This window comes from Labrus mixtus, chromosome 1 (assembly GCF_963584025.1).
Source record: "Labrus mixtus chromosome 1, fLabMix1.1, whole genome shotgun sequence".
Classification (NCBI taxonomy): domain Eukaryota; kingdom Metazoa; phylum Chordata; class Actinopteri; order Labriformes; family Labridae; genus Labrus; species Labrus mixtus.
In genome coordinates this window covers 25,597,272-25,623,767 of record NC_083612.1, presented here as the reverse complement: position 1 = coordinate 25,623,767, position 26,496 = coordinate 25,597,272, and the positions used below count along the sequence as shown (strand labels likewise).

Genomic DNA, 26,496 nt, shown 5'->3' with positions numbered 1-26,496 from the left:
ATAGTTTAATCATTTGGGTGAAGTCATTCACTTTTTTAACACAAACATAAGACCTAACAGTTATAGCAATTTACATGTATATAGGCTACATAGTTTTAGCACTGATACAAAAAATTGGTATACATCAAGCAGCTATTTTCCAGAAAAACAATGCTTTAAGACTATGAGCAGTTCTTACCAATACTTTCCTAGCATGCTTGACACTGACCAATTTACATATTTGAAACAACAGATAGTTCTGACTAAGTCTGATTGGACAGATTGGATATGAGTAATAGTACACAGTACAACAGCACGCAGACTTTTAACTATTTCAATCACTTTGCCCCAAAGTGATAAATTGATAAAGCTGGCACCTTGGCATAGTACCTTGTAGAAGGTAGTGCAAATGCACAGGCCAACAGAGTTACTGTCAACTAACTCTTATTTCACTGGTTTTATGATCAATTGAAACACACTGACATATGGGCATTACACACAGTACCTGGTCTGCTGAGTGTAGACACTCACACAAAGCAGCAGTATAGGCTAAAGATTTTGTTGCTTGGTAACAGTCCAATCTCAGTCATGCTCCAGAAAAAGGAACCAAACAAATGATTATAAACCTAAAAATAAAAATATATTGTTGATTATAACTGATTAGAATTTACCTTTAGATTGTGCTGGTCAAACATGAACTTAAAAGCAAAATCAGACTTGAGGTTGTGATGTGACTATTAGCATGCTATGATTATCTTAAGCTGTGCAAGATTTTATCTTATGTGGCCTTGTGCCTTTAACTGTATCACAGCAGTGATTAAACTTATTACTCCCTTCTTGTGTGATATCCCATGATATTGTAAAAAAAAAAAAAAAAAATAGAAATGTAAAAATTACTATTCTTTCTGACTTCTGGATGCCTTGTGACGCTTTAGATTCATATTTACAATATAAATCTTTCAAGGCAAGAAAACAACAAAATGAAATCTCCAAGGCTCTCATTTCAACAACAACAATCCACAAATAAACTTTTGGTTAATTATTTAGCCCCTTTAATAATACTAACTGGTGTTGTATTGTATATCGTTGGAAAGTCTGATTAGTCACCTTTACAACGAGGTATAACGTGTAAGGATCATGCATTCGTGGAATGTGCAACACAGCTAAATGTGTGGGTAGTGCCCCAAAATAATGTGCCAAAATCCCCTTCAATGTTCTTCTGTTGGTATTCACTCCTGTTTTGAGCTTCAAGTGCTGCCAGGTGTCTCATTCCTCAACCAGGAGTTGTTGAAGGTCAACCAGCGTGGTTGTGTTGGTCACTCTGGCATGAACAGCACGCCCAAGATGATCCCACAAGTGCTGTCAATTAGGTGCCAATCAGGTGCCAGTCATACACCCGTAACTGGCACACACCTGGCAGCACTGGAAGCTCAAAACAGGAGTGAATACCAACAGAAGAACATTGCAGGGGATTTTGGCACATTTCTTTAGAGCGCTACTCACACATTTAGCTGTGTTGCACATTCCACGAATGCATGATCCTTACACGTTATACCTTGTTGTAAAGGTGACTAATTAGGCTTTCCAACAATATAAAATACAACACCAATTAGTATTATTAAAGGGGCGGAATAAGTGACCGAAATAACATTTCCAAACTTTTTTTGAGGAGTTTATAATACTCTACTATGACGCCCCTAAAGTCACCCAAATAATAATAATTGTGTGATAAGTCATAACAATTTTACCCACAAAAGTTATTATCTTTTTCGCAGATTGGGTTCAAGTTAATATCTTGTGCGAACACGTTTTTATTCCAACTTTTTGGGCCTTCAGGGGCTCCGTACATTACAAACAAATAATACATGTTCTTAACTTTTGTCTTTATGACATTTTTTTTTTTTTTACAGTGTAAGTTTGGGTGTAATTGTTGAGTGTGTTTATCATGGAAAATAATTGTATATTCAGAAAATGATCAATAAAACAACAATTACTAACAATAAATATATTGACAGAAAATGTCAAGCATTAAATTACATAATAGGTTAAATAAAAGGCAGATTGTGAGCTGTGAGGAGACTAACTAAAGATGTGTTGTTTCGTGATTGTTGTCTCCCAGGCTGTGACAGGGTATGACATATTTTTCTGTATCTATACATCTGGCTCTGTTTTCTCCCAGTATGTATTGCATTTTAGTTTGGTCATGAAATATCAAAATTTGGGACTGTAGTTTTAGTTTTTTTCAAGAAATCTTCTGTTGTGTGTTCATATTTGATGCAATGTAACACTAAGTGTGTTTCTGTTTCCACCTGTCTGTGGGGACAGAGCTGACACAGCCTGTCCTCTCTGGGAGGCTTGTGTCTCATAGCCAAGCTGAGATCACTGAGTCTGTATGTGGTATTTTGTCAGGTTCAGATATGTCTGTTGTCTGTTTAGATCCAAATAGCACTGAAGTTTGCTTGGAATTATTTGTAGTACATGTTCCACACGTTATAGAAATTTGTTTTTCTGTCTTTATAATTTGACTGGTCCATTTTGTGAGGGCTGTCCTGAGGCCAGAGGTACCAGAGGAGCTGAGCCTCAGGATCAGCTGGATGGATTACTGTTCTTTATCTCCTCCAATTGGTAATGTGTTTGTGATGGTAGGAGTTGGTGTTAAAAGGGAACATTGGCCTATTTTAGCTCGAAATCCATTGTAAGTGGTGTTTCTGTGGACCCTTTGGATTATCTCCTAATCTCTAAAAGAGGGGGTTTGGGTGTTTGTCCCAACTTTCAAAATCTTGATTTTCAAGAGGCCCCCCATCCCATACTTAAATACCTATGATCATTATAGATTTCAGTATTCAAGAACCAGATTTTAATGGGTATAAAAAGCTGTCACACATGGAGATTCATTGACTGGTAAATATTTAGGGACAAAAATTAAAGTGATCTTAAAGTTAGGCTGAATAATGCAATTTGATTGAGTTTCAAGAACGTCACACAGAGCCCTACTTTGATCTTTCTTTGATGTTTATTTACAGAAGAGTTGTTGTCCACAAACATCTTGAGAGTTGTTTCGAGTTTTGATGAGTAAAATGGTGGAAATATTTCTAGCAACCACAAGTACTACCTATCCTGTGATGATTCTTCTGAACAAGCAATGTTTCTATCACAAATTATGGCTGCCATGTCTAACACTGAGTAATCCATCTGTCATGTTACAGAGTAAGAAAATTGCACTTCTAGAAATGTAAAAATGACAGTTGCTTATGGCCCAAGAAAAAAAAAAGCTAATCTTTGAAGTGTTCCTACAATTTGCTCCGACAGTAGCATCTTTTGGATACAAATGAGATCTTGTCCAGCACACAACTATTACAAAGGTGTCTAAGTATAGCTGCAGATTGGTAGCACATGACTACAGAGTCTGAGTCTGTGCTTTACACATTCTGAGAAGCAGAATTGAGCTGGTACACATAAAACTAGAGAAGACATACAAAAAATGCACAACAATGTGACATCACTGGACAAATCAGCTCACCACAAAGCACCGGAAGAGAGACGGAAATACATCGATTGTACAAAACAAAATATCATCAATGGATAAGATTTTCCTGGATTTACTTTCTAAAAGGTAAAAACTAGACTTGGTTTGACAACAAATGACATGTATCTGAGTTGAATATGCTGGCATGATCCTCCACAATTTTATGCAAAGATGGGGCACCTGAGTAGAGAAGAGACTTTTTTTTAATGGCTGGCTGCACTGAGGTATGATCTGTCTGGGGAGGGTGTCCTTTCAGCCCTTCTCCCTTCTATGTAGACTACTTCAGTCACCTGGATGTGTCAGAGTGGTAATATACCGAAAAGGGATTTTACACTGTTATTCAGCGGTAGCAGAAAGATCTTTTGCTTTATCTCATGGTTTAAGTTTGAAAGATTTTAGCTACCCTTGCAGAATAACAACGTAAAAAACAATTTTAGATGACGTTGAATGACCCCTCAACCCGACCAGACAATCCAGGCCACTGAAATGAGTGAAAACGCTCACTGAGGTAAAATGAAACAGTCAACCCTGTCCTCTAAGACTTGATGCTTACAAATACAAAAGGATGCTTATGTTCTACTCGTTACAAAATGTGCAGTACCAACCAACTGATCAGACTTACACCAACACGTTACCATCATGAGGTATACTGTTTAATGAAACCCTTGAAAAGGAGGATTAAAAAAAATCACAGTAATTATTAACTAAATGAGCACGAGCAGTTTTCTTCACAAAAATCTCTGATTGTTATAGCCAACAAACAGACAAAGGGAAAAAAACACGTACCTTGTTTTAAATGACAATGGATGACGAGTTAAAGAAACTTCTGTAAGAAAAGCATACTTCATTTACTGGGTAATGCTGCTTTATGTAAGGGGAATAAAACAAATGGGAAATACTGTATGTTACTAAAATTAGTTCAAATAAAGTGTGTATAATTGTTTTTTTGAATGGCCACTTCAGGTGAGAAACAGTTTGAGAGACAAAGTGACTGGCAACTTATTAAAAACACCTTCTCAATGACCCTGTTTCAGTAAACTCCATCCACTTTGTTGTAGTCCAAACAATATCTTAAATGTGAACAGAAGAACTGAAGCATTTGGATGAAACATGTTAGACCTGTGAGAAAAACATTCAGGCATTCAAGCACATCTCTTCTTAACGAAGGCCTACACACTAATCATGGCTGACCTGGACTGAGAGAGGTATATGTAAGATATAAAACTGGAATGCTTTCATTTAAAACTCAGGACACATGGGCTTTAGAGGATGATGTGAAACAGTATCAAGAAAAAACAGTATCAGTAAAGAACCTGGATAAAACATTACTGAGTTTTGGTGGTTTGCTTAAGCTTACTGCATATGAAGAGATTTAGCAGCTCTCTTTATTCAAATGGTCGCCCAAATAAATGACTTCACAGCAAGATTTTCACTCAGCTGATTGAAACCTGCTCTGACATCATTGATTGGAAGTTTACCAATATTTAGGTTTGACATGCTGCTGCAGTTTCCCACTATAGATGTGCTGACAATTAATTTGGTCTTTATGTACAAATTTAGTGTGGTTTGCCAAATAAGTATGCACTGAGTGCCATACATTTTTAAATCTGATAAGACTGTATTTAAAAAATAGTTCTCTAATTTATAGTCTGTAAAATCTGACTTATCCTGATTCTGCAAACCTTGCTCACCTACAGTAATTATTGTTTGACCCAGGTTTGCTGAGAACACATTCACTTCTGTCCCTATATGACTGCTAGTGCAGTAAAAACACATTACATTGTTGTGATGTTTAGAACATACATGGCAAGGCTAAAAAAATATGTCTCTTTGAGGTACCAACCATGCTTTTCGATCAGAAAACTATATCAGTTCTACAGAATAAACAACTATGTTTGTGACAAATGCGTTCAGGGTGCTCCCGGCATGTCATGAGGAATCATATATGTTTGTTGCTGATGTAATCGAGTTGAGCTGGTGAGATTTAACACACACACACAGACATGAGAAGAAAAGAGAGAAGTGGTTTGTTAAATCCCCTTCAATGCTGGATGACTAGAAGAAAGCCACCTGAGAGAAAATAAGACATCAAGCAAAACAAAGCTGGACTCAATGCTCTCTCGTTCTGTCCATCGTTTGAATGGATAAATGATTACTATTATTAACCGATCCCAACCTTTGCTAACCTGCCATTACCTCAGAATCACACAGATGTACAACAAACTATGTCATCTGCAGTTTTTATGGCACTCATGCGAAGTAACCCTTACCCTTTCTGAGACCTAAGCATCCTCAGAATATTATTCATGATGTGAAAAACCAAATAAAACCAGCTTCTAACTCACTCAAAAACAGACTCTTTGTTATTTTAAAGACAACAATAAAAGTAGCACCTTGCCTGGTGCATGTGTGAGATTTTACCTTCCTTTCTCTGTACTTGGCACAGCCTTGAGTGGAACTTCAGGTTCAAAACCCGAATTTGACATTAAAGATATGAAAGAAATGTGATGTTTATGTTTTCTGAAGTAAAGAGTTTACCATAAGCACATTACTGAATGGCAAAATCTGTCAGAGATCTGAGAGGAAGCAGAGGTACACTAAGGTGATATAAATTCCTTTGACATGATGAAAGAACTTACTGTCAGTGTCTGACACTTAATTTGGGAATATACCAAAGGATGTTTTATGAGACAAGTTAAAAATAGATCTTAAAAAGGTGCTAGTTAATTTAAGCTAAAAAAAACACATCGGAAATAGTCCTGAAAAGAAATGAGGTAGTGTTGTTGATAAGGAGTAGAGATGCACCATTTCCTCTTTCACACTTCATTATTATGGTAAGAAATCGTATTGAACTCACAAGGAATACATTAAAGGTTTTGGGACAATGAAAAAAATTAAATTTGAATAGATTTGTTTATTACTCATCTAACGCCTTTCCTATCTGATACATTCAGATCATTCAGGTTAACTTAAGAGTGATTTGTACTGTGTAAGAGTAAAGCTGGAGATCTTCTCATACAGCTGGAACCAAATATGCTTGTAAGTAAGGTGATTTCCATCAAAGTAATGAAAAACACGACAAGTGTTTGTACTGACTAAAATGAATGGCACAGTAGCGCATTGGTGCATCCCTAAGTATGAGCAGAACCCGAAGTTGTTGTTCTCCCAACAACAGAGTTAAACTAATCCTAACATGAACATGTAAATACTTGGATTCCAAAATGGAATATCCACCATCTGAAATACTGCAAAACCACTTTTGAACTGCGTGCCCCCTGGTTTACAAAATGACACCACCTTCACATAGGGCATTTTGGAAACATACCTTCATTTGTATCAAATCTGAACTCTCCAAATATTTTTACATCATGAGTTTTTTTTTCTTTCTTGCTGTGTTTTGTGTTTGTACTGAATAAAATCTATAGAAATATACAGAAGTGATAAATTCACCTTAATAGTCAGGCACCTGAGACCCCCACACGTTTGTCAAGAAATGTGTGTGTAAATGTTTGTCTATGGATTACCATGAGAGACCAAGGAATCAGCTTTACTTTAGCTTTCTTTGTGTGTTTATGTGTGTGTGTATATGTGTGTGTGTGTGTGTTTGTCTGTGTGTATGCGTGTGTGTGGACCCTGAGACAGCAGGTGGCTGGATAGAGACACAGGTGTGCAGCACTGTCAGAGTGCGCAGGTATTCTTTAAGGCTTGTACTTCTGTGTCACTCTTTAAAGTAGCATCCACACATCGAAACCCAAGGAAACGCCTGTGCTCTGGATTCCTCCCATCCAAGATGGCAGCCTGTCTCACTCACTAGCAGAACATTCCAGTTTTTCTCATTCCTGAGGGGACCGGAGCCATGTGCGACACAGTGGGGATAGCCTCTTTCAATCCTCTTCCATCTGCTTGGTTTAGTTAAATCTTTCGTTTCTCTCCCATGGACAGGAAAGATACCCAGAGGAAAACTATGGTTGCAATGCAAGAGAAAGCATACCCATGTACAGTACTCTACCACTAAAATGATACTGTATATGTAAACTGTACATACACACATATGAAACAATGGATTCAAAGTACCTATAATACCATTGCAAGTGAGAGAAAGGAATCCAATGATGAGGTGCATAAAAATAATCCGAGGGGATTCTTCCTGGTACATCAAAAAAAGAAAATCAGTCTGATGTCTGTGTGTTTGTGTAAGGGTCCATGCCCTACATGCAGAGGCTACGGGCACAAATAACTGTGAGCTGCTGAGGTAGAGTGGACAAGGCCGGAGCTGACAAAGGGGGCAGGGGACAGCCCTGCTGAAATGGCCTTCCCGGGTGCTGATGGGCAGTGTCTTGAGTCCCCGTTCCCCAGTTGCTCTGACCTCAGCACACAACGCACTGTCTTTGGGGAGTGGAAGCCATTGGTAAGCCCCGTGCTCTGCTGTGGCTCTTTGTCTAGCTGGTCCCCCATGCCTTCTAGCTCTCCGTTGTGATTGGCCACTAACTTTATCGAGGGAAGACTCAAAGGGGTTTGGGCCATTGATATTTGTTCTATTGTTTCCTCCTCTCCTGGTGGACTTGGCGGGCTCAAAGGGTAATACGTGTCCTCTGATAATGAGTGTCCCCTCGTGGCATTAGTATCTGTCTCACTTTGGCTGCCCTCCTCCTCTTTCGCTCTCTCTGGGTCTGACAGCTCTGAGTGAACTATGACTTCTGCCTCCACCTTGTTACTGCACATGGAAGAACACAGACGATCTCCGCAGTCCTGCAACAAAACAATCTTGTTATTTTGAATGCTTCTTCTTAGTTGATCTACGAGTGTAAATACATTACACATATAACAATACACAATACACATACAGAATTTCCACTAAAGCTACTCCTCATGATGCAAATGTTTACAGTGATAACAGCATTGATCAAAATTCCAAGATGTAAAGAAGGGTTGTATTTTTTATTGAAAGAGAAAGGTGTGAGTAAGTATGGATTAAACTGCTTTTCTTTATCTTTTTTAAATCTACTTTAATATAAGGTTTAAAGGTTTGAATATCCAACCAGCTCACTGCGTACAGAATATGTTACTTCCAAGGACAAACTACAGTAGAGTTAAAGCATATTTTAAAACACCCCAATCAATTCAAGACATCAGGTATTAGTTTCCTACTGTGTGGAAGCCTGTCTGATATAAGAGTTCAGTTATTTTTTTCAAGCTCTGAATTGGATTTAGATGAGCACCATAAACATTGTTAGCTGAGATAAAGTGGCATCTACTAAAACATAGGTGAGGCCTTATCCTTAAAGCCTTTATTTTGAAATATTGATTGTTGAAACAGACTTTATCACAGGTGCATATTTGAGAAACCTTCATAGATTTCTTTATCAAATCAGTTTAACATATTTCACAGTTAGCCACAGGAAATGTTAATCAACCCCTTTATGGACCTTAACCTATAGCTAAAGTAGCTAGCTGCAGTAAGCAAGACCCATACCATGGTTAATCTTTTTCAGAAATCTAATTCCTCTTCTTAATATAAATGACTTACCTAATATTTTAAGTGTTCAAGCTGCCCTAACCTCAGTGTAATATGAGAATAAACTGCATATGTGCAGTGCAAGAATGGAACATTTGACTAGCAAAGAAGCCCGAACTATAAAATGTGGTTTAGCTAAAAAGTGAATAAGTCCTATTTAATGAACCACTGATGTGAAAACCTAATTGTCTTGTCAGATACATATTTATATATATAAAATGAATGAGTCATTTAAATTAGTCAAGTCATTACCGTGTTGTTATCACTAATTTGCTTGTTGAGAGCTCCATTAATGAGTGCTGGAGAGTCTTCTGTTATGGTTTCTCTGTATCTTGTGATTCTGTTGGCCCAGTTATGGCTCACAGAGCCATTCCAAGCAGCCTGCAAGAGGAACAACAAAGTTGATCCAAATTACCATAATTATCCTTCTATCGTCACCTGAAAAAAAGTAACAGAGTATCCAAGGCCCATCTGGAAAAGAGCTCCCCCTTTGACCTTGGGTTCAGCTGCAGGGCCACCCTCCCCCTCCCCTGAATTAGCACTTGCCATCAGGCTTTGATCCTCTGGGGCCTCCTCTAACGGCTGACCAGACTCTTGGCTGCCCAGGGGCATCAGTGTCTCCAGCTCATGGCTATCGCTGCACTCCGGCACGGTGGAGGGAACAGGGCTGCCTCCTCTCCTGTACTTTGGGGTCACAGCTGTGGAGTCCAGGCCCCCAGACACCTCCCTATGTGGAGCAGAGATGAAAATGTTAAAACACAGTAAAGGAGACGTGGACTATAGAAAACTGAACATTAATACATTTGTCAGGGTTGTTCATATTAACTTTTGTATGTAATACAACAATTGTTTTAAGTAAGAAAACACATTTGACATGTTAGTAGATTATTGTAAGTACTTACTCACTGAGTTAACTTACCTAGATTTGCCATTACGAAAGCTAAAACACATGCAGAGGAGGATGCAAATCAGTCCCAAACAAACACCGACTATAATGCCTGTCACCGCATGGATGTCCAGCTCTGTAAAAATAACAGAAAACACAGAATAAGTGTGAAAGAATTTAAGATATAATGTAAACAACACAAATGATGAGAAGACATAATTTTCTCATTGCTACTCCCATAGATATATGACATATTGATTTTTATGTTTTGGTCTTTTGCTGGAGGCTACATTAAAAAGTATATTGTATATTTCACACAAGTATCATATTAACATATCTAGTAAATATGATACACATCCGGCCCTATGAAATCACACACACTGAGAATGTATTGATTTTTCATTAAAGTGAAAGTATAGGTAGCTGAGAGATATGAGGCAACATTGGACTGAGGAGTGAACAGCTTCATTATTATTCATTTATTCTGGGTTTCTTTGGCAGTCAGGACATAGAGAGGAGAGGAAACAGATGGCAGGAGCTCTCACCCGCCCACCAGCCACCTCAGTCCCATTCACACTGCACACAGGCAACACTATCACAGCCCAACAAATAAACCTGTTACTCTGTCTTTTTTTATTCAGGATTTGGCACACAGAAAAACAATAACAAAACTGCATTATTACTAAATCATCAAGCTTTTTCACTATGGGGAATTTCAATATTCAGAAATAATAGACAGTACAATCAGAAAAACACAAGATGCAAAAACTTTGAGGAATGACAGGCTCACTTCATATAACAGTTGACAGGCGAGTTAATTGCTTTGTATTTATGACTCCCTCAAGACAAAAGGGGCATTCAATAATTACAGGTAATGTTGAAATGCTGACTAATGGAATTGAAAAGTGCATAATGAGATGGCATGCTTAAACACAAAGGGCCAGATTTACTAAGCTCCCATTTAAAGAGGACTAAATTGCGTGTTCACTCCAAAAGTTTGCACATTTGGTTAGTGGGCATTTGCGGGTGATCTACTAAGAAAATTTGTGTGAATGACACCAGGTGCAAACCTTGTGGAGGCGGTACTATTTAAGTTAGGCTTTTGCGTGTTCTACTGGTTTACATCACGGAGAGTTTGGACAGAAAGCAGAATGACTGCAAGCGCAAAATAGGTATTAGTGAGAGAGGCAAATAAATGCACAATACTTTTGAGTTATAGGAGATAAATCTGAATATTACAAAAAAAAATGTGGTTATAAGAAAACATCGGCATTAGACAGGGCCTCTCTTTTCTTCCCTTAATCTTAAGAATGAAGTGTCATACATTGCGCAGGAGGTGCGAGCTGTATCCTCTGTGGCATGGGCGCTCTACACTCGCCGTTGTTGCGCACCAGACAGCTGGCCAGCGCTGTGTCTGATCGGATATAAATGCCCTGGAAAAAGGTATCGAAGACGGGGGTTCAAACAGTGGTGAGGTCCCTCAATCCAAGCGTCCTACAGAGTAGCAGCAGCGGGCTTTAGAGGGGGGTGACACGCGCATTATGGAGAGGAGCGCACCGGAGGGGGCGAGCTGGGAGAGAGACATGCGACCCAAGAAAAAGGAAATCCCCAGTTTAAAATATAATGTTGGTGAAAAGAGGGAAATAGGAAGAAATAAATGTCAATGTTGAAATTCTACTGAATGCAGAGGCTGTGAATGTTCAGTTTTCTTTGGCTGTAGGCTTTGGCAACAATAGCATGTAGTTTAATCATGGTGTTTCTCTTCCTTAACTTAGAATATTGAATCAAATTAAAAAATAAATGCATGCCATTTATTTTTCTGTCATTTGAAACATGTAAACACTTGTGGGGAAAAACGCGATCTTTATGCCTTCTTTTGTTGTGCCTCTGTCTCCTCCTAACTACAATAACATCAGCCTGTTGTGTGTAACACTGGTCTCCTGGGTTAGCACGTTCCTTTCAAAGGTGTTAAATACAGACACCGTCACAATCACAGCAATTTTTGCCAGGTTTGGTAAATCGCAATGCGTGTACTAACTTAACTTGTTGCTCCTGCATTTTCTCCTCCCAGTGTTTTGCACGTTAGAGCAGAAATGCCCCATATTGAATATTCATTAAGGCAAACGTACTAAATTGACAATGCGTGTTGTTTTGCTCATTTGAAAGACGCAATCCTCACTGTGCACCGTTAGTAGATCAGATAGCACTTTTTTTGCTGGTGGTATCAAGTTTGCACACGTTTTAAGACACGCAAACCTTTAGTAAATCTGGCCCAAAGTGCCACAAGAGTAGATAAAGTGCTTTTCACAGCTATTCTGCTGGGTACAGAGGAGTTTAAAGCCCTCCCCTGGGGGTCACTGATGAGGCCGCTCTTTGATATCCACACTTAATATTATTCTCCAAATGCACCAGAATAGGAGAAGCAAAATGACAGGGTTCTGCTGAGCTACACATTACCCACTTTGAGAGGAAATACTTTGTGTGTGTGTGTGAGTATGTGTGTAGTAAGCGTAGGTCGGTGTGTGCAGATGTGTGTAAATGTTGTCCAATGTGTGACTGCTTTTAAAAGTAAAATCTTAAATTAAAAGGACATCAACATCATTGTGAATTCTAACCACTACATCATTTTGAAATTTCATTATAGAAATACTGTACTTTGATTATTATTCATGTGGTATTTGTGAATTTGCCTCTTTTTTGAAAATTATTTTTATGACCATTGTTGCCTTTATTTGACCGTGAGCAAAACCAGTGCACCTTAATATTCCTATTTTAAATTAACATCAGTTTAAAAACTGGCATGATAATTTAATGGAGATATAGGACAGTGGATAGAGCTGGAAATCAGGGAGAGAGAGTAGGGAATGACATGCGGGATAACCACTGCGCCACCAGCGCCCCTTCTATCTTTTTTTAAATACATTTTGCCATGTGAAATTTTTTTACTCTAATACTTAATTTAAATATTATACATGTACAAACCTATATTGAACCACAATAACTGCTGTATGTACTCTTAAAATTAGGATTACTTCTTCTATAATAGACCCACCATATTGCTGATGGGGGATGTGAACATCCTTTACAGGGGAATAAGGCCCTGGCCCAACTTCTGTAGATGCTCCCAACTTGAAAAAGTAACGGGTATCACTGGACAAACCCTCGACCTCCACACTGGTGATTTTCCCTGAGAAAAAAATGACAGACAGGAAAACAATGTGAAGGTCTTTTATTCATGAAATGTTAAAGCATAAAGTGTTAAGTTCTTCTTCAAAGAAAAAGCTGTGATTTAGAAGTAATGTTTTTAGAGCGCTGAAGAAGAGTCAGGTCATGCTGACTTAACACTCACCATCCTGAAAGAGGTTTTCCCACATGTGCTCCGGTTGGCTGAGGTTGCCACTGTAAAGGATTTTATAGCTGACAATGATACCATTAGGTTCCAGTGGAGGGCGCCAGCTAACCAGCACAGAGGATGAGTCCAGCGCACTCAGCTGCAGCTCCTCTGGAGGTGTTGAGGGCCCTGAAGTAAAGATGACGACAGGGTCAGTAATTAGAGCCCAGCAATGAGGCGTCACATCTGCAGCGTGTATATTGCCTTGGTGGGGGATTTGACGTGCTGTGTGACAACCATCTGCGCCCTCATGTCTGGGCCACCTGGGTACAGCAGAGAGGGGACAAGCAGGGCAATGGGGGGAATGGGCCAGGGCTCGAGTGATAATACATGGAAGTGGAGCGCGTGAAGGGGTGACTGGTTGTAATAATGTCATTAAAAGCAACCCACTCTGCACTCAGCACCCTGACTTGGCTGAGTGACAGAGCTGCTGGCCAACACAGGAGCTGCTACTACACCTGGGTATTTAATTACAGCCAGTTATCAGCCCTCGATGCCAACCACTTATTCCCATGTCCACTGGCGAACAGCCAGCCAACAAAATGATTCACATGAGAGGGCACACATTCAGCTGCATGCACTCAAGCACAACCTTGCATGCATATTTCAAAGCATCTGCAGCCACAACTTGAACACCTTTATTTTTGTCAGCTGGAGAAAAAGATTGAAATACTAAATTAAATCTGGCACAAAGAATTAGCCAAGTGAAACTGATCAGACAAAAATTCAGGCAGCATGACTTTGCACAAGAACTAGAAGAATCTATGTGTATAAGTAACATTTTTAAGCAAACAAGTAGGAAATACCATGTGACATATTTGAAGACCAAAATTAAATCATGAACTAGCTTAAAAAAAATGTTTCTAGAATTTATTTGTAGAACCACTAAACTGAACTGAAGCACTTTCTATAAGCTGTATATATATATATATATATATATATATCTTCCTCTTCAGTTACACAGTATAACTACATCTTTCTATTTTTGGTGTGTTACAGTTCTACAGAGAGAGATTCCCTCTGCATCCCGACATGAAATTATCTTAAGAATTCAATGTGTTTTACTAACTATTATCTGTATAGTGGACAAAAAAGTGACAGCCCCCTCACTCACAGTCATAATATTCACACAGCTCTGAGCTCTCCTTATAAATATAAAACAAGAGGCTATGTTACAACAAGACGTGACTAATGTAAGCTAGTGGGCCAGAGGGCTGAACGAGAGAAGGCCAATATCTTACACGTTTTAATCATGGGTTGATGTTCTACTGAACAGACTATTTCAGAAACCCACATCTAACTGTCGCATCTGTGTCTGTGACTTTTGGATTAAACCAACTGTAGAGAGAGGGGGGTTGCCTTTTTGAGGTATGATATATGGCATGAGTAGGGTATACTTAAATTAGTATTTATTGTTACTATGCATTATTCCAAATGACAGCTAGAAAACTCATTAAAAAGATTTGCAAAGTTTCTGTCAAAGGTAGGTATGTGCCCCTGTTACTATTATTTCAGGGTGCTGTGATTACATTTGGGGTGCTGCAGGACCCCTAAAAAGGGTCCAAAATCACCTTTGTGGATTAAATTGGATCATAAACGAGAGAGGCTATAGAGGACAGGAGTGCAGTAGAGACTCACGGTCAGGCAGAGTAGACTCTTCCACTGTGCCGCTGAAGGGTCCCACCACACCCACCCCATTGGACTGCACCGCCAACTCATAGCGGGTGAAGGGCTTCAGCGCCCCAAGCAGTATCTCCTGAGCAGAGCTGCAAAGCAAAAAATGAGTCTTAAGTGTGTGTGTTGAGTGCTCTGCATTTTATTACCTGCTCTGCACAAAAATAACTATGTACTGAACAAATCCTAACTATCTACGATAAACATTACCTTCACATCATCACCTCTGAATACCTGCCTCCTGGGTGACAATCATTTAATGTTTGTCAATATTCAAGCACCTCTTTTGCCTTAAGACTTCATGCTCTCCATAACGATATAACTCTTGTATAAGTCACATGAAAATGCTAACAGGTCAGATAAAGAGTGACAAAGAGCAGAACCAAAGTAATGCAGACAATGACTAGACTGATTTTGAGTCTTTTGGTTACAGCAGCAATAATTAGGATTTCAGAGAGGTGCGCTTGGGGGGTCGGCCGATGGTCTCTAACTTCAACTGCATTGTAGTAAGTCAAACAGGGCTGTTGCATCTCCCTTATGGGCATCGTGCATATGTTGACAAACAGAGGACAAAGATGTTGTGCGAAGCCAAAGAACCATTCCAACTGACAAAGTACAGTAATATTACGGGATTTTGAGCAAATATGATTGCAAGCGTCTTCAGCCGGTTGTTTGCAAGCTGCATTTGGAATATGTGTATGCGTATGTGTATTTAGCTGTTACATGATATCTATAGTCCGTGGCTAAATGTCTACATGGAAGAGGGTTATTTATCATGCTAGATGAGATAGGTTTGTAAGGCTCATTATAAAGTGCTACAGCTAACATAAAGGCCGACAATGAAAGAGTAAACTTTCTGACATAAGATTGGTTTATTCATTTATTTGTATTCAAGCCGGAGACATAACCTGCTTTTGAACATGAGAAAACAATGACACCGATAACAATACAGCCTAATTGTTACGTCACAATCTGTTATGAATAATATCTGCAGGGATCTACACTCTGCTGTCGGATTGTTGATTTCCCATTAGTCGTGAGACAGATCATAATAACTTCTTGCTGGGCAGTAGTGTAACCTGTTTGCAACAATGCATATGTAGGCTAAAATGCTATGTCTAACATTCTGTTCATGCATTACTAACTGCTGTTTCATGAAGCTTTTTTATCATGTATAGAAATTATATATAAACATATAAAAGCCTGTCCAATATTTGCCTCTAGTAAGGCTCACTCGCTCTTTCTTTTTCTCTTCTTAGCTTCATCTGTCACCGTCCTCTTCCGTGTCTAAGCCTTAGCCATTGTATACAACAGTACAGAGAGAGCTGAAGGCTGCTGTGTGAACTACAGCTGTGTAGCTGTGGCCCGCTGCCAAAGCTACATAGTGTTAATAACAGAGACGAGGCCGCACTGTGGACATGAGAGAGACACTATTCTCCCTGTTAAAAGTCATTGCACGATTAGATCGACTTTATTACTACTTTTTTTACAGTGGAAAAGTTACATATTGTTGGTCATATTGATGGTTCAAAATAGAGCTACTCTAATCTTAATGTTCAATTGATGTTTCACAAAGGAGCTACTTAAGCTTAAAAAAAAAAAAGCTCTCTTTTGTTGCATTCAACCTTTTACTTTTAAGAAATGTCAAGGAAAATGACAAAACATCGAAAAGAAAACCAGGTATGCTGAAGTTCTTACTTAAGTGGAGAAATTCTATTAGCCTACTTAAAACTGACTTTGACCTTACAGGTCTATAAAGACATTCAACTTTTTTTTTTCCTTACTCTGCTTAAAAGGCCGTCTTTCCATGAAATAACCGATGTGATTTAATTATTTCACATTCATAAAATACAAATACTGACTGATTAAATATGCAGTGCAATTATACAACATGACTTAGTTTCCTTTGTTTCTGACCTGGTGTGATAGGAGACCAGCGAGGCATTGGTGGTCCCTGCAGGGCTGCAGCGCACTGTGTAGTTGATGATGCGTACGTTGCTGAACCGTGGCTTCTCCCAACACAGCCAGATGGAAGTGGAGCTGTTGGCTGTGGCTCTGATGCTGCTTGGGGGCAGCGGAGGGGGGCGCATGGGCAGTGCTGTTGCTTTAACACACACATACACACACGCAGACATATAAGACATGGATCTTGGCCAATGTAAATACAATTTGTCATTGTTTATCGGTCGAGAAAATGATGAGGGGGGCTGGCAAATGTCACTTATTCATTCAGTTATTTATGTATAGATGCACACATGGAGGAGATAAATCTTACGTCCTGGAGCCTTGTCTGTCCTTCCCTTCCACACGGCAGCTGCTCCTTCTATCTGTTTGTTGAAAGCCCAAACCTTCACCTCGTACTGCCGGTCAGGGACTGACACACCAGCAAGAGAGAGAAGGACAAAGCAGGTAAGAAAACACAAATAATTGTATGATTAAGATATAAATACTGTGTACAGTATGTAGTTTATGTTGCAAACCGGGGAAACATCTTAAATGATATAAGGCCATCAATGTACATGAACATTCTGTATGTTTACCGTGAATCCGGAAATTACATATGGCAACCGCACTAACCACCTTCATGCAAATACTTAAATTTGTGACACCTTTTAATGTTTTTCTTAGCTTTGATCATAACTTTTAAAGAGAGGGGTCTGTCAATTTTCTGCTTTTTTTTATTTTAATAAGGAATGCATGTAAAATTTGCACTTGCAAGGTCCCCGATTAAACATCATTTCCCTTGATCATTCTTGAACTTGGCTGTCCAGAGGCATGACTTTTTTTAAGCAAAGTGGGGTATAAAATAATAGTTGTCAAAGGTTAAAGTAATTAAAAGTTCTGGACTCTACTCCCTGGAAATAGCTGTTTTTGAGTTTTTGTAAACATCAAAGAAGAAGAATATTGTTAAAGCAAACAGGCCTGTTTCAACAAACTTACCCAGCCCAGTGAGGAGATGATACCTGGCCTTCTTCCGGAGCCTGATGGTGTGGGTCTGTGTTGTTCTTTCTCCATTGGTCGAATCTTCAGCCTCCATCTCACGACAGGACAGCTTGTACCCAGACACCAGTGTGTGATTGGGTGAGGGGTGCCATGTCACATTGAGTGTGTTCACTCTGGCTCTGACTTTAAGCTCAGTAGGGGCAAAGACCACTGAAAGGGATTTAAACAAGGGGAAACTTTATACAATTCACCATGATAACATTTACATCAACCGCCAGGCATGTACAATATGTAAAAAATATGACTATAGTCAAATGTACAAGTGTAGTTTTATGTCAGCAGTAGGGAGAGCAGAGCAATTCAAAGTGCAGACTATAAATGACTAGTAAAAAAAAAAAGGGACCATGAATTTGAAACATCTGAAACTTACATTAGTAAGAGGGCTGTACTGTGATGATTGTGAGCAACAGAGCAACAATTTATATGCAAATAAAATGTCTTTCTGTCAAGGTTAGAAAAAACACTAGTTCTAATTAATTAATGTGCTAAGTCCTATCATTATGCTACTTCAATTGATCTACCTTTCTTACTTTTCTATAATGTAACAAAATGTTTCACCCATCATTCTTCATTCTACATGACTATTAGTCTTCAGGTAACATGTCCACTTAGGGGATTTCTAATCATTTTAAAATGTTTTTAAAATCACAGTTTTGTAACAATATCTTAAATTCCCTGTACGGATTAAATTTCTAAGTTATAAGTGATTCAAAGATTATTCTACAAGACAAATAATCAGAATCAGAAATACTTTATTAATCCCAGGGGGAAATAAGAACCCTGAATAAAAACAAACAGGGGCTTTAAGAATAAACTAATATTTATAGAGCCAGTTCTGTTGTAGTCCTTACCCAAGCTGTGGTTGCTGTGGTTGTAGAGGGCTAATGTTTGGTGCTGGGCCCACTCAGAGGGAACCCCGAAGCCAACGACTGTTCCAGCTGCAATCCTCAGTCTGTAGGCCTGGTTGGGCTGAAGCTCTCTGAGTGTGAACTGAGTCTCATTACCCCCCACTTCCACTGAGAACACAGAGTCCACTGTGGGAACAAATAATACAAACCCTCACAAATGTTTTTTTTACAGTATATTTGAAAAAGCCAGTACACTCCATAAGAAATGTTGAGTTGTGAGCATCTTTGGACCAGAAGATTTTTTATATTAATTTACACCTAACCCATTGAAGATGGGGACAAAATGCCTTTCCAATAATTTATTCAACAACATAATTACACAGATAGAAATATTCTACTGGAAAATCTGTGAATATCTCCTATTGCTCCTATTCAGGAGCTGGTGTTGTCTCATTTTGCAGAAAGAACTTTTTGTAATTGTTTAATCTGCCTCTGTTCTCGTGATATTTGCTTTGTGAAATGTTTCACGACTCCTCCAAACATTTATCTTTCAGAAGTGATATTTTGAGAGCTATAATGTATGTACAGCAAATTAAAATACATTTTTTTTTTCGTGAAATTCAAATCTGGGTGTTGACTAGGCTGCTTAATAACCCTAAATGTCTTCGTCTTTAACCAGTCTTTGGTGGGTTTTCTTGGTCTCACTTTCTCCTAAAGCATTCACAGAATTTAGTGCTAAATCTATGATTGTAAGTTTGCCTGAACCCAGTGGCGGTTCTAGACACCCTGGGGAAAAAATTATTGGGGGCCCCTTTAACCAGCTCCACCATCTCCACCATCATGTCTGCCAGTGTCCAGATGCCTACTCCTCTTTTTTCCTCTGTTTTCCCTCCCAGATAGATCATTCATTTTCATTTTCCTTTCATTGACAAACTTTGGTTTTCAAAGTAATAGAGCATGTAACACTTAGCAGAGCAACGAGAGTGAGCCTCTGCTTTGCTGTAAAGTTTGTCAGCCCTCAGGGGGCCCCCTATTGGCCTTGGGTCCCAAGCAGTTGCCTGCCTTGCTTGTTGAAAAGCAGCGCCTCTGCCTGTACCTGATACACAAAGCAAAACAAAACCATAACACTTCATCTGACCAGACCACCTTGTTCAAGAACTCTTTGGCCCCAAACAGAACCATAAAGTCTTGGTCTGAGCCTTTATAGACAGCATAGACTTCTCCTGGAAAAACTCCTATGCAGGTTAAATGAGTGCAGTCTCTTTCTGTTTGAGGATTTCTGCATTTTCACCCCAGCATTTGTAAGAGTTTGCTGTACACGCTGTGATAACACCTTCTTTTAGTAACATACAGTCTGCTCTTGGGCTGTCTGTAGCTGATTGTCTTGGACCAGCCTGCAGTAGCGTGAAAATGTCTCCACTTATATTTTGACACAAATACTTGGGGAGACCTTTAAACCCAAACCTGACTGCTGTACATCTTCCAACCTATTACTGAAGACCCAAGAGAGCTCATCTGATATAGGCAGAGTGATATCACACATGTTCATAAGAAAGAACAAACACTTGAAAATCACATTTTTAAGTAAGACAGTCACTATAGGGTTCTTCCTGATGATACTTTTCTTTTTCATGTTTTCATTTCTTGCCATCAAACCATCAAACCAATCAGCATTTTCTTATTCAAACTGAATGAATGACTTAGACTTGTCAGCAATTGTACGGTTTGCCATAGTATATAATTTAAAGACACAGTAGGAACCAAAATAGAGAGTCTACATTTGCAGTTATATTTCAATGTGCATACTTTTGAATTGTTATGTTTCTACAAATGCAGTATGATTATTATTTGTGTCGTTTGGAATGTTTTATTAAGATGATGATGTTATTTTAGGTTTATTGTCTTTGGAATTGATGATTCAATAGGCAATATATCATACAGATAATTTTTCCAGTGTTCATTACTGTGTTGACAACAGAGAACGTAGAACAGTTTTTGTTAACTGATGCTATTTTCCTAGTTGATATTCGGAGTAAATGATTATTTTCTGCAAGTTGATCAAATATTCTAAAGGAGCATACACATGTATATAAGCCTCAGCCTCTTCACTTTTATGCCATGATTAACAATATCTAGGAATAGAACACAAACATTACATTTGGTAATTCATTAAGTAGGATGTTATAATGAGAGAAATATGTCCTTCTTCTTTGATCAACTTATTTGAAACCAAAATGGCCAATTTTCCTGAGTGTACTCATTGTAACTAAAGGGTGTTTTACCGGCAGCTAAGTCCGTCTTTTGACCAGCAGAGGTTACTCACCCTGATCCAGAGTGCTGTACTCAATGCGGTAGCGGGTGACAGCTCCTCGACTATGCTGCGAGGACAATGGGTGCCACATGAGTCTGATGTCTGTGGGGGAGGTGCTGGCTATAGACAGCTGAGGAGGTGCATTCGGCACTGCATGAGGGAATAAAAGACATACTGAACTGTTACATGACGCACATACAAAGTCGGTCTTTTAGAGCTGCACCGTTTATGAACAGCATTCAAACCAAGATTTTCCATAACTTATCTATACTGAGTGTCTTATCTTACACTTATCTAAAAGTGTGCACAAAATCAGTTTTTCTCAAAATTTGCTGTGGAGTGATTTTTTTCAAAAATTAAACAACAAACTTATATTAATATTTAAATGAAAAAAGGCTTCTTTGAGCTCCTGACGAGCTACTACTACTATTTTGTAAAATCGACAACTCCTCTATGAAGAGATGATAGAGCTGTTTCATGAGCTCCGAAAAGTTACAAGGTTTTCAGACTGTTTGCTATGTGAGTCAGTGAACCATCCAAGGCCGGCAATATTACACCGTGTTGCCTTATTTACGAAGTCTTTTTTTTTTTTACCTGTATCACTTTGAATACTAACCGTCCTCCAGCATCTCCACAGTGACGGGCAGGGATGGGCGACTGGCTCCCATGGGAGAGTAAGCCACCACAAAAAATGTGTAGGCAGTGTGCGGGAGAAGCTCTTTGACATGATATTCTGTGGTGTCATTGTTCATTGCAAACTGGTACTCGACATTATCAGAGCCTGAAAAGCAGAACAATATTTAACTAAACTATTACTAAATTATATGGTTCAGGTCAATTTTAACTAAATAACGAGTACACAATCAAGAATAGACACTCACCTGAGGCAAGTTGGCAGTGCACTGAGTAGCCAATGATTTGGTCTGAGTTGTACTCAGGTTTCTCCCAGGTGAGCAGGGCACTAGTGCTAGAGAAGGGCGTGGCTGACAGGTGCTGAGGAGGGCTAGGCAGACCTTCCCTCACAATCACTGTGAGCTTGGCAGTGGCACAGGCCGTGCCCAGCCCGTTGTCTGCTATGCACTGGTAGTACCCAGCATCCTCCAGTGCCAGCTGGTTTATGAGCAAAACTCCGGGGCTCTGGCTCTTCACCCGTCTGAATGGCTTGATGGGCTGGCCATCCTTCAGCCAGTGGAGCACAGGAGGAGGCTCCCCAGAGCTGTTGCACACAAACCTGGCTGTGTTTCCCCGGGACAGGGAGGCCGTCTCTGGGGGCTGAAGAATGACTGGGGGGGCTGTTGAAAAGAGGAGAGAAGCTCTCTTAAACAGGACACTGATTTAACGTGCAGTACGAAACCAAAGGTACACTCCAAAGATTTAGTATTGCACTTAAACAAAGTTTACAACAAAAAGGTTCCAGATCAACTTAGCAAATACGAAGAAAGTTAATTCCCTCTCCCCTTCTTGTGAAGGCTAACAGTCTTCTACAATGATGTTCCCTTTCAAGCTTTCTGAATCCCAAGAATCACACAATGTGTTTTGATTGTATGCTTTAATCAGATAAAAATAGGAAAAATATGTCAGGAAAAAGAACGATGCAATTAGCGATGTTGCAATTGATGGCGCGTCTTTACTCCTATATGTCACATGGGCACTGACACAAAAGTTTGCAAGGGATAACAATTTGCACAGATAGGATGAACTTTTCAGGGCACCCATGGCCTAGCAGATAGGTCGTGCCCCATGTATGGAGTCTTTAGTCTTTTAAGCAGGCTGCCCAGGTTCAAGTCTGACATGTGGCTCCTTACCCACATGTCATTCCCCACTCTCTCACCCCCTTTTCCTACTGTGTCCACTGTCCTCTGAAATAAAAATGCACAACCCAAAAGAAATTACTTTTTGGACACTGTTAAATTGTTCTACTTTTCCTATCACAAGTCTTTGACACATTCAATTTCTTGTTGACTTATGGGAAAACTTGTGACAGACAGTAATTGAATGAAACAGATATCATCTAATTTGTCATGTAAAGTTTGTGATATGACTCCTACCAGGCACATGCAGCTCAGCAGCAGCAATGACAAACTCTCTAGTCATTGGCTTGTTGGCCCTGCAGACATAGATGCCGGTATGGTGGCTTCTTGTGTCTCTAATAACCAGGTTCGTTGCAAGGACAACCACATCAGTGGAAATGGGCTTTCCATCTGTTCAAAGAAGAAAGCAACAAAGAACAACAGTACAGTCTCAGTTATACCTTATAGATGACAAGAAAAAAGTTTGACCTTGAGTAGAGTGGAGCTCATATCTGAGGCTTTCAGTTGCCTGAGAAGCAGAACAAAAGGAAAAGGCAGCACTTGGGAATTTGACCTGTAATCCCACAAGTTGACCAACAGATGGCTCTGTGACTTTCTGGTTGGGGGTTCACTGAGTTGTCTGCATTGGCACACTCCAACACTGTGTGCGAAATCATCTCTATTCATAATGAAGACATCTATTTGGTTTGTCTGTGATTTGGTACTATTCTGGCATTTTTTCTTTAGAAAATGATCATCATCTCATAGTGAAATATATCACACTGCAAATGGGAAAAAAATTGTGACTAAGACATTACATCATACTGAAGTAATGGGTGCAAGTTTGGACGACTAGATTAATGAATAATCTTCAACAGAATTCCCTATTTGTTAAAAGTGTAAGAGTGAATCAGAGGGAACCTCTAAGACACATCATAAACTCTCAGCAAAAAGTAGATATGTTGTTCAATCACATCTTGACAGAAAACTGTACAAGACATCATAACCGCTAAGTCTACAAGTATGTGTGGATGTGTGTGAATCGAAGTTGTAAAGGTACATTAATCAGTCTGACAATTCAGCTTAAGTACTGCATCACTCAAAAATGCAAAAAGTGCAAAATAGAACAACAGAGAAGAGACAGCTATTATAATTCAAACATCAACTTTACAGCTGCAGGTAGGCAGATATGACCCTGATGTGTTGATGTTTGTTCTTACAGACGTGTGCAGCAGACGGATTGTTATTTAGTGAGACCTGGATAATGAATTAGCGTCGAAGGAAGTATAAAATAAGTAGAGAGTTTTTGATGGTTACCTTGTCTGCTCCAAGACACCATGGGCTTCGGCTGGCCTTGTGCCATGCACTCCATCACAGCGGGGCGGCCGAGTACAACTGAAGCATTCTGAGGAGGTGCAACAATCGTAACTCTATTCAGGGCTTCAGAAGAGCCTGAAAAACAACAGAAATAAGTGTATATTTGTTATCATGGAACAATGTGGAGGTTTTGTAAATTGGATTTTTTTAGGAAGCAGGATGGAAGCCCTTTTGGGTCATGTCATTATTTACAGCCATCATAACACATTTGACATGGTCACAAAGCCACTCTTTACAAAACCTGTAATACCCCATTCATCAACACTCTGAGTGAGGGGAGTGACAGAGACAGGGAGAAAAAAAGTATCCAAAAACAAGATTATTTTTGTATGAGAAAAGTTGAACCATTAGACTGGATCATTAAAAAAAAAAATACACTATCATAGAACTAAGGCCAATTTTCTCCTCCTCAGTGACTAAGGATGTTAGTCAAAATGTAACCATTATTCAATGCATATTGTTCAAAGGTTTAAAAGGACCAGACACATATTTCTTGAGTGTGTATGAGTCTCCAAGGTTCACAGCAAGTGTGAGAGTGCCTTACTTCTCTGCAATTTTGCTCAGCTCACACAGTCTCAGCAGCACATAATGCTAATGATCTCCTGGCATTCTGTAAACACGTTATAAATTAATCATTGAGATTACATACAGCAGGCCTTGGTTATGCATAAGCCTTTAAGTGGGTCAGTCTGCCTTTACGAGGACTGGACTCCAGAGTGCGCCTGCAAAAGGGTCTTATGTATTTACAAAGGACGTTGGTGCAAAGTAAAAAGAGAAACTGGAGCAATAATGCAACTGCGTCGTTGTGACCTTTTGTGTGTGACCTTTAATGGCCACAACATACAGCTGTCAATGCTTCGCCATAACTGATTAGATGATCTTCTCATAGGACTTTGAATTGCAACAAGTGATGTGATGGCATTAGACCTGACATCAGTGACATGTGATAGTGTCTACTGTAATAGCCCCTGAAGTCATTTCCTTCTTGATTGTGTGAATAAATAAGAGGATACTTCCCTCTATTGTATATTATGCATTCAAATGACGAACACAGGATGAGAAGAGACAAATTATTCAAATAATTAAATCCTGACTAAGAAAAAAAAAGACATAAATAATCTTGAAGCATGGCTTTCAAAGTGGTGCATAAACTTTTCAGAGTCTTCATGTTGTATCTGACTCACTTGCTCAGTGTGTCTGGCTCTCCCCTTTTGTTTTTGTCTTTTCTTTAAAAGACACTCAAAGACACAATCGTTTCCACAGAGCAGCCAATTACAAATGACTGATCTCCAGCTCACCAGACATACAGGCAACAGAAACATCATGGCTTTAAGTAAGTACATTACATCTAAAGCACTGGCTTCCTTTTTGCCAGGGCATGAAGAAGAATTACATTTTAATCACAGAAAACTGAAGTAAATGACCCAAAACAAAGGTTAAAAAGACATCCTATGACACATTTTGTACACAAAGATCTGTTATGATTTTGATTTTAAGGTAATTAGAGAGTAGCAACATTTGGAGACATATAAGAGATCAAATAAATACACATATATTCATGTACCCACTGACCAGCATACACTAACCCTGGGAAGTGTCAGGCTTTTACTTTGTCACAAAAGTGAAACTTCGCAAAATTTGCAGTTATTGCATGAGATGAAAGAACAGTTCCAGATGCTTACAGGAAGCTGAATTGAAAGTTTAAACCCAATGCCACTAACCATATAGAAGGTGATAATAGTGTGTGTCAACATTCAGTGAATAAAAGAATCTGAATAACTGTATGTGTTGCACCTAGCTGAAGGACAGGCAAGATATACATTAAGCACTTGCATTTAATACACAACACCTTCTGTAAGTGCTTTACATAATGGAAATGTTTTTCATAAGGAGAGTGGTGTATAGATGTTAGGTTGTTTTAAGGCCACTGAATTCGAAGGAGAGCGTCTGGTGGCCGGGCTCTCTTCCATGGGGGCCGGTCTGGCTCAGCCCGAAAAAACAACATGGAACCGCCGCCCTGTAGGCCCACCACCCGCAGGGAGAGACATGGGGAGCAGGTGCAAGATAAGCTGGGTGGCAGGGCTTGCTAATCAACGGCTGGGCAGACTGGTTTTGGGGACCTGGAACGTCACCTCTCTGGCGGGGAAGGAGCTGGTGCAGGAGGTGGAGCGCTACCAGCTAGAGATAGTTGGGCTC

General features: G+C 39.4%; 1 protein-coding gene across 1 annotated transcript in view; it reads right to left on the bottom strand.

Annotated features, from left to right (window-relative positions):
* Nucleotides 1-2,982: 2,982 nt before the first annotated feature.
* The window catches only part of igdcc4 (immunoglobulin superfamily, DCC subclass, member 4), a 57,621-nt gene continuing 34,107 nt past the window's right edge, over nucleotides 2,983-26,496 (bottom strand). Inside the window, exons 5-20 of the mRNA XM_061039611.1 lie at nucleotides 24,241-24,375; nucleotides 23,182-23,334; nucleotides 22,015-22,425; nucleotides 21,750-21,914; nucleotides 21,146-21,283; nucleotides 18,826-19,008; nucleotides 17,912-18,124; nucleotides 17,247-17,345; nucleotides 16,889-17,075; nucleotides 14,936-15,063; nucleotides 13,256-13,426; nucleotides 12,959-13,093; nucleotides 9,940-10,042; nucleotides 9,567-9,747; nucleotides 9,273-9,401; nucleotides 2,983-8,254 (exon numbers count right to left, since the gene is read on the bottom strand). Coding sequence (XP_060895594.1) covers nucleotides 7,727-8,254; nucleotides 9,273-9,401; nucleotides 9,567-9,747; nucleotides 9,940-10,042; nucleotides 12,959-13,093; nucleotides 13,256-13,426; nucleotides 14,936-15,063; nucleotides 16,889-17,075; nucleotides 17,247-17,345; nucleotides 17,912-18,124; nucleotides 18,826-19,008; nucleotides 21,146-21,283; nucleotides 21,750-21,914; nucleotides 22,015-22,425; nucleotides 23,182-23,334; nucleotides 24,241-24,375 — 3,059 coding nt within the window. The 3' untranslated portion in view covers nucleotides 2,983-7,726. The remainder of the gene's footprint in view (nucleotides 8,255-9,272; nucleotides 9,402-9,566; nucleotides 9,748-9,939; nucleotides 10,043-12,958; nucleotides 13,094-13,255; nucleotides 13,427-14,935; nucleotides 15,064-16,888; nucleotides 17,076-17,246; nucleotides 17,346-17,911; nucleotides 18,125-18,825; nucleotides 19,009-21,145; nucleotides 21,284-21,749; nucleotides 21,915-22,014; nucleotides 22,426-23,181; nucleotides 23,335-24,240; nucleotides 24,376-26,496) is intronic.